The 13,883-nt window shown below is 47.5% G+C and overlaps 1 protein-coding gene across 2 annotated transcripts in view; it reads right to left on the bottom strand.

The window, feature by feature from the left end:
- The window catches only part of Rfx4 (regulatory factor X4), a 145,636-nt gene that overhangs the window by 42,954 nt on the left and 88,799 nt on the right, over positions 1-13,883 (bottom strand). For both annotated transcript variants that reach the window (XM_036169693.1, XM_036169694.1), the window contains exons 9-10: positions 2,920-3,020; positions 914-972 (exon numbers count right to left, since the gene is read on the bottom strand). In XM_036169693.1, the coding sequence (XP_036025586.1) occupies positions 914-972; positions 2,920-3,020 (160 nt within the window). The remainder of the gene's footprint in view (positions 1-913; positions 973-2,919; positions 3,021-13,883) is intronic.

Genomic DNA, 13,883 nt, shown 5'->3' with positions numbered 1-13,883 from the left:
TACAGGACAAGGAGTGTGTCTTGGTTTTCCTAATAATCATGTTCTTCCCTTAAGCTCCATCATTTATTTGTCAGACTCTACCCAGAACATTGCCCAGGAGTTGCCTTTATCACAGCTGGCCCAACCTAGAAGGGGTCCCCTCTGTCCCTAAACCATCCCGTGTGCCTTCAGTGACAGGCACAGGTTAAGAACAGTGAGAGGTGTGAGGATTCCAAGATGGTGCCACTCTGAACTAGACCACTCTGAACTAGAAAACCCTACCTCTTGCCTTGTTGTTGCATACATAACCAGAATCCCCCAGCACCAGACGCACTCTGCAGGAGTGATTGCAGATCTGAGTGTGTAAAGGCAGCTGATATGAATGAGTGAGGTGGATCAGCTCTGACAGAGAATTGGGGATGAGGAGGAATGGCCATCCTTGCTAAGTGCTGACTACTGACTAGGCTACATGCTGCTCTGGGCAAGCTGCTACTTCTTGAAGGGTTTCTACATGTGACTAGGGTACTCAGATGTCATTCTGAGTGGGTGAGACAACTGTCATCTACTGGAGAGAGACCAAGGGTGCTGCATAAACAGTTGCACCCCTAAGTGTCAATAGAAGTTGACAACCCCAGCAAGTTATTTGAAGGAAACACAAAACAGGAACCCTGATTATATCCAAAAGGTTCAGGGGTGACCGATATTGTAGACAAGTTACAACTGTAGACACGGGCTGAGGTGTTTAGTTCCTCATGCATAGAAACTAAGCACAGGAGAGAGAGAGAGAGAGAGAGAGAGAGAGAGAGAGAGAGAGAGAGAGAGAGAGCTGATAAGCCATTGGATTGATGCCACAGGAAGTTATCCTTGTGGATGTAGCCCTTGTCCTTTGCAATGACTCAGCAATGGGTTAATAGAAATGAGAGAAAACAGCTACCTGGCAAAGATGATTCAGCGATGTTTGCCTTCTCAGAATTTGGGAAAACCTTCTTGATACTGCAACAAGAAAACAGGAAGCTAGAAACATTTGCATGCTTGATATTCCAACAAGGAGCAGATTTCCAAAAGTAGTTCTTATTTTCTACCTTTGTCTCACCGCCCTGTCTGTTCTTAGGTACTCACTGGCAGACTCCTGTGCCTGACTCTTGTCCTGTTTTGGCTCCAACAGCCATTTCCTAATGATGACATTTAGGGTACAGATTTCAAAGTCATGCACATGCCACACGCGCAGGTGTGAGAAACAGTGGCATCAATCACTCGTGAGGAAAAGCAGTCATTCACTTGTCTTTCATTTTGCTAATTTTGGCTCCAAACACAGCCTCCCAGATCATCGCAGAAATCAAACGAAAGCTCTGAAGAAGCCCCTTTAAAACATGATGCATCTCATTGGAACCGTGACTGACCTCAGTGCCGTTTGGCCAGGGGTGCTCCTGGTGTGGAACCTGGGCTACCCCTGCAAGGGAATTTGGCATGTATCACTTCTCATTTCGGCCAAATGGCCTCTGGGGCCTGTTTGTGGGTTTTGATTTAGGAAAGGCTGTTTGCCTATCTGCCCTAATGGTCTGATGGTTTGAAGTGAAGGGACCGCTTATCTGTGGATTTTTTAAAAGATATTTCCTGTTCATGGACGTCATTCTTCCAGTCTTGGGCTGGGAGTGGGAGGCTTTTGCTTCCATGCTCTTGCACATTCTCCAAACACTCAGGCTCCCTGGGGAGGACCGCTTCCTCCAAGCACTCACAGGTGGAAGGCCCAACCCACCTCCTCCTTGCTGCAGACTTTGAACGGGTTTGTTTTGCTGGTGTAATTAAAATGGGCACGGGGCATTCTTCTCATTAATTTCTGAACTGGTCATGAAATTGTCAGAAATTCCCCCAGCTAATTTGTGCTCAGAGCTGGCTTGGTTTGGAAAATAGTGTGTGGGGTGGAGGAATGGGGGGTGGGGCTGTGTGTGCGGGGAGATGAACTTCTAATTTTCCAGGCTGATCAATTGTTAATCCTGCTCCTTAATTACTTTTTCTTTAACTTTGTGATGTGGAATTTAGTGCTGGAGAAAAGAAAAGAACTGAGAGCCGTGAAATAAAGCAGGCTTTATCAATAGGTGATGGGCGCTGCAGGCAGCCTCAGCGCGGCTGACAGGGCTTCTTTGCCTGCAGAGAAAGCGTAATTTGATTGCCTTCGTTTCATGCACTGGTACTTGTTTTAGGCAAGGACTGCAAGCTGTATTCAAACAAACTTCAAGAAACATATTTTAAAACCTTGTTTTGCTTAAAACCACCTCATCTTTGTTCAATAGCAACAAATGTGTGCTGTCCATGAGTCTTCATTACGTGCAAACCCATCAAGATGGAAAATTGGAGCCAGGCTTCCCAGACTCAGCTAAGTGCTGGGGACTGACTCCAAGGCACTACTTAGTCAAGCAAAGATTCATGGCTTCAGTCCCCTTACAAGAAATATGAATTTGGCTTTCTAGTTAGGCAGAGAATATGTGAGGCTCTTACACTACCTACAGCCTTTCGTGGGCGGGAGCTTCAAGGAAACCTCAGAGCATTGATGAGTTTGTTCTCCAAGTCACCAGCTGTGTGGCTGTGTGGCTTTGGGATGTTTCTTTGCCTGTAGCTAGGGACACTGTGTCCCACCTCACAGTGGTGCCTGTCCTAAGGCTTAAATGGAGTTGGAAGTGTTGTGTTGACTTTGGAATCACACAGGGAGACTGGGAGTAATCCTGTCTTTGCATCTGTACCTAAGTCTGACTCCCTCCCCGGGGCTGCCGGTGATAAACATTTCACAAGGACTAAGGAGTTCACACATGGGAAGTACTTAGCCTACCTCCCACTCCCCGCCTTGCTTCATAGACCGAGTATTATTTCATCAACGATGCACGTGAAAGGAATGGCTTTGAAACGTTGCCCGCACTCCGTTCTGCTCCCCAACTCGATACTTACATTCAAACTTGGTGTTTCTCAGATTTTCTGGGAGGTCATGGAGAGCCACTTTCAGCCACTCATCCAGTTGCGTGGCGAACTTTCGGATCACCTGAGTTAAGCTAGAGGGGGAAACGATGAATTGTAAGTGCATTCTGAGTTTCTGAGACCCCAGAGGGATTTATTTCACATAATACTCTGTTGGCTGCTACCAATAGACCCAGCTGGTCAGAGCAGCCCAGAGGTACTGTAGCCCATGCCTTTGAAGGTCTGATGGCACTGGGGGAGGGGCTTATGGGTGCCTTGCACTGTGGTGGGAAAAGCCACTGCAAGGTGAGGTGGCATCCAGAATTCATTCAGCGAGCAAGACATTCTCCATGGTATTTTAGAAGTGCCTTATGTCAGGGGTGAAGCTAATGGGCCTTGGCCTAAGAAAGCTGCTCTGGAATTGGCCTCCACATCACTGGCTGGAAGAATCCACGTGCAGTGTTTGGAGATGCCTACACAGCCTAGCAACTGCTGCCTTTGATGGGAGCTGGGAAGCACCCGCTCATTAAAAAAACATTTTTGCATTTATTTATTCATTTCTCTCTCTCTCTCTCTCTCTCTCTCTCTCTCTCTCTCTCTCTCTCTCTCCCCCTGTGTGTGTGTGTGTGTGTGTGTGTGTGTGTGTGTACACATAAGTGCATGCTCACATGTGTGCAAAGGCATGCCATGCACACATGTGCCATGGGGGAAAGTCCAGATGAGAACTTGAAGGAACTGGTTCTCTCCTTCCACCATGTGGGGCCCTGGGACTCAAACTCAGGTTGCCAGGCTTTCTGGCAAACACCTTTGCTGGCTGAGCCATCTCGTAGGTCTAGCAGCAGCTTGTTTTAAGTCAGCAAAAAGCTCTAAAATGGGCCTTGAAACCAGTGAATTTTGAGGATGGAGAAAAGTGGGAAGGTTTAGACCCAGGAGGCAGCCAGGAGCCATAGGACCTGGCGTGTGATGGGAATTTGGAGCTGAGGACAGAGGAAGCACCGTTTTCAGACTCCACGTTAAAGCCGTCTGCTTGTGGCCTCACACCCACTTTCCTCCTGGGTATTACCATCCATGCCACCTGACTCAGGATCAGCCGCTTACCCTACCCTGTCTCAGTCTTCTGCTATCCTTCACCTGGCAGGCCATGGTCACCAGCCTCCATGGCAATCCCTGCCATTTTCTCTCCTTTTACCCACCCCACTCTGTGTGACTAGTTAGCCCTAGCCTAAGACCCTTGCCTCCAGGGTCCACCCTCCCCCCTGTGTGGTGTAAGTGAGCACCATGGTTGTCATGTGACTAGTTAGCCCTAGCCTAAGACCCTTGCCTCCAGGGTCCACCCTCCCCCATGTGTGGTGTAAGTGAGCACCATGGTTGTCATGTGACTAGTTAGCCCTAGCCCCCTCTAAGACCCTCCCCACCAGGGTCCACCCTCCCCCCCATGTGTGGTGTAAGTGAGCACCTTGGCTGCCATCTTGCTCCCTGCACAGACCACATAGCTTCCCCCTAACAGTAAAGGAGGCATTGGCCCCTCTCGTCCCAAGGCGACCTTTCAGCCTTTCTCGCCTTCCTAGGGACATTGTTCCTGACTGTCCCTTCTCTTGTGAATTAGGCTTTCCCGCTTCACTGGGGCTTCCCTCTACTTATTTTAATGCATCCAAGAATGACTCGCTTTCCAAAAATTAAAACTGTTTGGTATTTTAAAAAACTCCTTTTGTCCCTATACATTTCATTCGAGCATATTGCTTCTTTATTGCTTTGTTGCTTTGTTTGGGCTTTGGTTTACTGGGTTGTTGTTGTTTGTTTGAGACAGGGTCTCACCATGTAGCCCTGCCTAGCCTGGAACTTGCTATGTAGACCAGGATGGCCTCACACCCAAAGAGATTCACTTGTCTCTTCCTCCGGAGTTCTGGATTAAAGGTGTGCACCACATACAGCCTTTATTGTTTCTTTCTGGGAACAGTCACCTTCCACATCTACCATCCCTGCTATTTGCTCCTTCCCTGGGTCCTTGTGTGGCATCTTTCATTATTTTCTTGGTCTATGGTTCAAAGTCACCTTTGCAGAGGAGCCTTCCTGACTGTCTGACCTAACATGATTTCCCACTTGACTGTCCTTTGTTAACCCAATATTTCTTCTTCATTTTGGATAGTTTATGTGTGTTTTACCTGCATATCAGCATCTGTACCACATACATGCAGTGCCCACAGTGGCCAGAAGAGGGCACTGGATCCCCTGGGACTGGAGTTACAGTGGTTTGTGAGCCACTATGTGGGTGCTAGGAATTTGAACCCAGGTCCCATAGGCCAGGTCCCATAGCCAAGGCTCCTTAACTGCAGAACCATCTCTCCAGTCCCCAACCTGACTGTTTTTAAATGTAGTTCAGTACTGCATGACTTTAGCAATGTAATGATTTGATACCTACCTACCCCCTCCATTAGACGTGGAACTCCAGGAGGGCAGGTGCTTAGTTTTCAGGACTATTTCCCAGGGTACTCAATAAATAATGAAAATGGGGTGTGTGTGGGACCTCTACAAATGCAGGGGCTAGAGAGGTGGCTCTGTAGGCAAAGGGCCTATGGTATAAACATGAGGACCTGAGTTTGGATCTCCAGACCTGACATGAAGCTGGACATGGTAGTGCAATCTGTAATCACAGGGCTCCTATGGCAGGAAGGAGGAGGAGCCACAGCAGACTTCGTCCACTGCACTCTACGTGTGCCATGACACTCACCCACGGGAAACATGCACATCGCACACACATAACAGACACCCTTTGTTGTCTCCATTGCATCCCTGTCCGCGGACTCTCCACCCGTCACCAGACACTTAGCTGCCTTTTCCTTCTCCTCTGTCCCCTGCCTCGCTGCCGTCCCTCAGCCTGCACGGCTGTCCTTTCAACAACCACCGCCATCTAAGCAGTCATTTTGTTCTGCTTTGCTGGGCATCGTGCCACGGCTCCACGGTGACCCTGTCCTCTGGGAAAATCCTGGCTTCCCTCAGCATGGGCAGATGCTTCTTCTAGCTGCTCCTCAGCCAGAGCTCAGGCCCTCTACCCCACCATTACAACCCCAGTTCCAGAGGATTGGACCTCTTCCATGGGCACCATACACACACAGTGCTAATGATTTATCCACACCCACATGTCAGTCACTACCTACACTCACCTACATATCTCTATCACAGAGGTCTGCAGAATGCCAGACCTACTGTGTGTATGAAACTCTTACTCACAAGTCTCAAAGGACCCAACATGCCCCACATGAAACCCTGTTTTCCCTTAGACACACTTCTATTCTTGTATTCTTGATTTCAGAATGAAACTCTAGTTTTGTTTCTGGAGGTTTGTTTTAATTTTATTTTTTTCAAAATTGAGTGCATGCTGTGTACACCTGAGCTAGAGGTATATGTGACCCGCGGGAGTTGGGGTCACAGGGATTTGCCAGCCTGGTGAAAGTGCTGGGACCTGAACTCATCCTCTGAAAAGGCAGGAGGTGCTCTTTTTTATGTTTTAAGTAACCTACTTATTTTGAGTTTGTGGACGATAGTGTTTTGCCTGCATGTATGTTTGTGTGAGGGTGTTGGATTCTGGAGTTACAGACATTTGTGAGCTGCTGTGTGGGTGCTGGGAATTGAACCCGGGTCCTCTGGAAGGAAAGTCTAAGCTGAGCCATCTCTCCAACCCTGCAGGGGAAGCTCTTAACCCTCAAGCCATCTCTTCATCCCTGAAGCTTTGTCTGTAATTTGCTTGTTATGAAATTTTTTTTAAAGATTTATTTATTTATTATGTATACAGCATGTATGACTGTAGGCCAGAAGAGGGCGCCAGATCTCATTACAGGTGGTTGTGAGCCACCATGTGGTTGCTGGACTTGAACTCATGACCTCTGGAAGATCAGCCAGTGCTCTTCACCTCTGAGCCATCTCTCCAGCCCCATGAAATGTTTTAAACAGACCCCAAGGTAGTATTATAACAACAACAACAACAAAACAAAACAAAAACCTCCAAATACTGCCACAACCACAATTACCAGCATTTTATCAGTTTAATTTACTCCATGCCCCGCCCCCTTTTCCTTTTCTGGGACCTTTTAGCAAATACATGACATTACTCATCCCCATAACTAAATGTGCAAATTTCACAAGGTTTAAATGTGCGTATCTGTGTGTACATCCACATGTGTGCATTCATTTAAAATCTCCATGTCCTTGCGACAGCTAGCATAATGAACTGTAATTCCTGATGGCACCTAAGGCTCAGCTGGTGTTCCAACTTCCCTGCTTCTCTTAAAAACAGCTTTTAGTGTATTCAAATTAATGATATGCACATTTTACATGTAAGAGATAGCATTCAGTTTAAGCCTTCTGGATTTGGCTGTGACTGACTTGTAGTGGATAGCCATCCCAGCATTGGCCTGGAAGTTCCATGCTGTGGTTGTTGATTTCTTCCTGTCATTTATTATAGTCACCTCTCCTGTGTGCTTCCCATGAGGCCTTCAGAATTGACCCAAAGTGGCCGCAGTTTTCTCTTTAGTCCAGGAAACTTCCCAGGTGACCCCTGTGCTGTGTCTATCAGGAGGACACCTGTGGCTCAGGGTCCTCTATTAGTGTGTCCGTGGTTCAGTGTCCTCTATTTAGTGTGTCCGTGGTTCAGTATCCTCTATTAGTGTGACCGTGGCTCAGTGTCCTCTATTAGTGTGCCTGTGGCTCAGTGTCCTCTATTAGTGTGCCCGTGGTTCAGTGTCCCTCTATTAGTGTGGCCATGGCTCAGTGTCCTCTATTTAGTGTGCCCATGGCTCAGTGTCCTCTATTTAGTGTGCCCATGGTTCAGTGTCCCTCTATTAGTGTGGCCATGGTTCAGTGTCCTCTATTTAGTGTGCCCATGGCTCAGTGTCCCTCTATTTAGTGTGTCCATGGCTCAGTGTTCTCTATTTAGTGTGCCCATGGCTCAGTGTTCTCTATTTAGTGTGCCTGTGGCTCAGGGTCCTCTATTTAGTGTGTCTGTGGTTCAGTGTCTTCTATTTAGTGTGCCCATGGCTCAGTGTCCCTCTATTTAGTGTGCCTGTGGCTCAGTGTCCTCTATTTAGTGTGTCCGTGGTTCAGTGTCCCTCTATTTAGTGTGCCTGTGGCTCAGGGTCCTCTATTTAGTGTGTCCATGGCTCAGTGTCCCTCTATTAGTGTGCCCATGGCTCAAGGTCCTCTATTTAGTGTGCCCATGGCTCAGTGTCCTCTATTTAGTGTGTCCGTGGTTCAGTGTCCCTCTATTTAGTGTGCCTGTGGCTCAGTGCCCCTCTATTAATGTGCCCGTTAAATGTGCCATCACAAACTCTTGCCCCTTTTAGCACAGACTGCAGATTTTTACCTCCAAATTACTTCCCAAGTGCATCTAACCTCTTCCCTCTCCTTCCAGTTCAGTCAGCTAGGACCCCAATATCAACTTCCTAAGCATCTTGCCTCTTGCCCTCTACCTCCATCCCAGCACAAGGTGAAGGGAAGATTCTCCCAAACATTAATGGTGCTGATCTGTGTCACTCTCAGGTTAAAAGTCTTCAGTGTCTTCCTGTGTTCTGAGAATGAAACCCCAAATTCTCACTGCAGCCCCCAAGGCACATATTCCCGCCTTCTCCTCTCTAGCCCCCTTTGCTCTACCTTGGGTCCCACCAGCCTCTGACCAGCTCCCTTCCACCTAGGACCTTTGTTCTTTGAGATCTCTACACCAAGAACATCTTTCCCTTAATTCATAGGCTCAGCTCCTCCTTGCCCCTTTTAGCTCAGCTGGTTGTTACTTCTGTAAGAAAGCTATCCCTGAAGCCCCCAAGATGAGGTCAAAACCTGTAGTTATTCCCTGTGGTTGTGACAGTCAGGTCATCATGTAATGACTTATGGAATTATTTTATTAATGCACATTTTTCACTAGACCATATGCTCTGGAGCAGAGGTCAAGGACTACATCCATTTTGCTTATCACTTTATCCTCAGCACCTACCATACCCCCAGACATATAATAGGCATTCAAGAAATGTTTGTTAGACGTAATAAGTAAGTAAATGTCTCTCAGTCTTCAGATGGACAGATCTCGGACATTCTTCACAAAGCCCTGCCTAGGCTCCCCATCCCTCTGCCCAATGACCTCTACCTGTAGCTGCTCCCACTTGACTCCTGGCTCGCTCCATTCAGCAGCACTTGCCTCCTTTCTGATCTCTAGCACCTTAAAGCTATTGCCCACTTTGCACATGCTGGCCCATCTACCGAATATGCTCTTGCTCTAGATAATGGCGTACTCTCTTCTCCTTCCCAACTTCAAACGCTGTTCACCTTGACTGCAGTATTTCAAACCACTGTTCTCTCCCATCATGACATTCCTGTGCTGTCTCAACACTCAATCCTACCATATGACTAAAAGAAAAATTGCTTTGGCTTCTGTGATGAAAACGGACTGCAGGAGGGTAAGCATGGCACAGAAAACACTGTCTGGACATTGTTGTAACAGGCCAGGCAAGGTAGAGCAGAAAGAGCGAGAACAGTGCACTGAGGTCAGTAGAATGTTCTAGAGGCAGAGGCTTTCCTCATGAGTGGAGGGGTGTGGCTGAGGAAGGAATGGAACTGTGTCTTCCTGAAGGAAAGAGGAGCTAGGCATGGTGCCTTGCCAGGAGTCTGGTCTGTGGAGGTGCTTCCTAGCATTGAAGGCAGGATGAACCCAAAGGATTCAGAATGGCCTAAAGGCAAGTTCATACTGGCTGGTCATCTAAGGCAGACAACTTCTCAGAATCTCTGGCTGCTCTCCACAGAGGGCCAAGCTACAGAGAAGCGCTGGGTGACTGCCCAGTGGCAGGGGCAGCCTGCCGTTCTCCAATCATGCACTGCTGTTGCTGGCATGGCGCCGGAGCTGGGAGCTGGCCTTTGTCTGGGATCAGAAAGAATGCAGCAGCCCCATGGAAGGACCTCTTGCTTCAGGCAATTGTTTGCTTTTATTAAGCTGAAAGAAAGTGTGGAGGGATTCAGCCCAGAATAAAGGTTCTATTTGGAGTTTAGAGGCTTTAAAAAATTTCTCTCTCTCCTCTCTCTCTCTCTCTCTCTCTCTCTCTCTCTCTCTCTCTCTCTCTCTCTCTCTCTGTGTGTGTGTGTGTATCTGTTTGTCTGTGTGTCTGTGTGTGTTGTGGCATGTGGGTACTCACGTGCCATGTTGAACATGTTGAGGTCAGAGGACAACCTCAGGAGTTAGTGTCTCTCTCATTGGTCACCCTATACTCACACCAGGCTAGCTGGCCACAAGCATCCAGAGATGCTACCAGCTCTCCGGAAGGTTGTCACCACCTTCGTTTGCTTCCGGGGTCCTCAAATTGAGACATTTGGGCAGAGCAAGCGCCTTACCCACTGATCCATCTCTCTAGTCCTAGATCCGTAGTCTTCTAGGCATCATCTAAACACTGAGGCTGCTTTGTGGGGGTGTCTATGAGGAGACAGGGAGCTACCAACCCCGACCACATGGTTATGAAATTTCTCTCCAGACCCTGGCTACGCCACCTCCTTCAACATCTGCTGAGACTCTTCTTGCCCCTCTGCCTTCATGGGGGCTCACCTGGAGAGAAGGTTTCCCTTCTTAGGCCCTGCCCCACTCCCTAGGCTGCAGTGGGGGTGGGGGGTGAGCCCAACATTCCTGCTTGGTTGGACCTGACACCTACAGATTTCAGCCCTTCTCCTGCATCCCGACCCAGAACCTGCGCTCAGGTACAACTCTGACTCTCAATCCCTGGGCAGCTGCCAGCCCCGGTGCTGCTGTACCAGCAAAGAAGTGATAACAGCAGGCACCTGCTAATGAGTGTGCTGAGCTGGACACTAAACACTTCGCACATCCTTCCTTGTTTAATCCTCACCTCGCCTGTGAAGTAGGTATTATTATTAGTCCTTCCAGAGAAGTGAGAACCGGCTCAAGTTAGGGCATGCATGCAGTGCGAGGCAGAGAAAGGACCAAGGCCAGACCTGTTTGACCGCAGACTATCCTGCAGCCTCCCAGTGTGACAGTTCCCATGCTGCTGCGCCAGCTGCCTCTCATCTCACCATCTCCAATGCCTTCTGCTTTTCATTTAGCAGCGGTCTTTGTCCTTGGTCTTTGCGTTGTTTTTTTTTTAATATCTTACACACACACACACACACACACACACACACACACACACACACACATACTCACATACACACACATACATACACCCATACACACATATACACCCATACACACACCCATACACACATACATACATACACGTATACACACATACACACATACATACACACATACACACACCCATACACACATACATACATACACGTATACACACATACACACATACACACATACACACACACACACACACATATACACATACATACACCCATACACACATATACACACATACACACACATACACCCATACACACATATACACACATACACACATACACACATACATACACACACATACACACATACACACATACATACACCATACACACACATACACCCATACACACATATACACACATATATACACACACACATACACCCATACACACACATATACACACATACACACACATACATACATACACACATACATACACACATATACACACATACACACATACATACATACACGTATACACACATACACACATTCATACACACTTACACACATACATACACACATACACATATACACACATACACACATACATACACACTTACACACACATACACGTATACACACACACATACATACACACTTACACACATACATACACACACATACACGTACACACATACATGCACACACACATATACACACATACACATACATATGCACACATACATATACACACATCCACACATCCATATATATACACACATACACACATACACACATACATACATACACATACATACACACATACACGTACACACATATATACACACACACACACACACACACACACACACACACACACACAGACCTTTCTTTTGCTGCATCAACTTGATAACACTGTCAGTTGCTCCTCCAAAATCACCCAAAAGAGGTGAGCAAAACAACTTTGAGTATGATGGAAATGACACACCTTTCCTGTAAATAAAGGTGCAGGATACATGTGCATGGTGGTTTCTCAAATACTGCCGCCTGTTCACCCCAGCTGTACTTAGAGAAGGAGTGAATCCTGAGCCTCACCCTGGCCAGGGCCTATTTTCAACCCAGTGAAGCACGGGGCCCTGGGCACTCAGGCAAGTTGAGAAAACAGCAAAGGTGTAAAACTTCAAGTGAGCTGTCAGATGGCCCCTGGCCTTTGAGTTAACTTCCCCTCTTAGTGTAATGGGAAAGCACTGGATTTGTACATCTGAGATCACAGCAGCAGTCTGTGATTTTTAAAAAGCCTCCAAAGGTCTACCATAAACTCAGTGCAGCAAGAATGTGAGATATGTTTGTTTGTTTGAGACAGGGTCTCACTATGAAGCTCTGGCTGGTCTGAACCTGTATATGTAGTCCAGGCTGACCTTGAACTCATAGGTCACACAGTTCCTCCTGTCTCTGCCTCCTAAATGCTGGGCTTAAAGGTGTGCACCACCACACCCAACCATGTTTGAGATATTTAATGCTGTCCTCTAGGGCCAAGCTTTGAGGCTAGCACATTAGTGCAACTGATAGACATTAGTTCAGTGAATGAGTATTTGAATGAATGAATCTTGGCTGTTTCACTATTTGTGCATGAAGGCAGACAAGTCATTTCAGCTCTAAGCTCTGGCTGCCACCTCTCTCGAAAGAAGCCTGCCACCAACAAGAAGGCAAGAATTAACTAAGTCTCCTCAAGCAAGTGTAGATGTTACCTGGGGAAGGCCTAAGCCTGAAGCAGGAAGATTGAGAAAGAAAAGGAAATCCAACAAGCAAATGTCTAAACTAAGCACAAACTATTCCAGAAGAATTTGAATCTAGAGTTACATTGAAGGTAACTATAGCAACTACAAAGTCCAAGCCCAGGGAACCCTGAGGAGAGAGACTCAACCCACACTGACAGTTTAGGAGAAGAGGCACATGCCCATTTCTAGGAATAAATCCTAATTACCTCAGTGTCTATTGCTCTAAACACTGCTTGACAGTCAATCAAAACTTATAAAGCTGATAAATGGATGACCCAGTGACTAAGTTCGGACCCCAGAACCCATATTAAAGCTGTGTGCAGTGGCACACACCTGAAATCCTAGCACTGGAAATGTGAGGACAGGAGTGTCATTGGGGCTAGCTGGCCAGTCGGCCTAGCTGAACTGGCAAGTTCTGTTTTCAGTGAGAGATCGGACCTCAAACAATAAGGTGGAGGGTGGTTGAGGAAGATACCAACGTTGACCTCTGGCTTGCACTCACATGTGCACACATACAGACACATACTGTCTTAGTTAGGGTTTTATTGCTGTGAAGAGACACCATGACCACAGCAACTCTTATAAATTAAAACACTTAATTGAGGGGGCTCGTTTATAGTTTCAGAAGTTCAGCCCATTATCATCATGGTGGAGAGCATGGTGGCGGGCAGGCAGACATGGTGCTGGAGCTGAGAGTCCTACATCTTGACTCAGAGGCAACAGGAAGTCAACTGACTCACTGGGAGGTATCCCGAGCAAGGGAACCTCGAAGCCGCCTCCACAGTGACCACACACTCCATCCAGCAGGGACACACTCACACACTCCATCCAGCAAGGCCGCACTCACACACTCCATCCAGCAAGGCCGCACTCACACACTCCATCCAGCAAGGCCGCACTCACACACTCCATCCAGCAGGGACACACTCACACACTCATCCAGCAGGGACACACTCACACACTCCATCCAGCAGGGACACACTCACACACTCCATCCAGCAGGGACACACTCACACACTCCATCCAGCAAGGCCGCACTCACACACTCCATCCAGCAGGGACA

This window comes from Onychomys torridus, chromosome 20, assembly GCF_903995425.1.
Source record: "Onychomys torridus chromosome 20, mOncTor1.1, whole genome shotgun sequence".
Lineage (NCBI taxonomy): Eukaryota > Metazoa > Chordata > Mammalia > Rodentia > Cricetidae > Onychomys > Onychomys torridus.
This window is presented reverse-complemented; position numbering and strand designations above follow the sequence as displayed.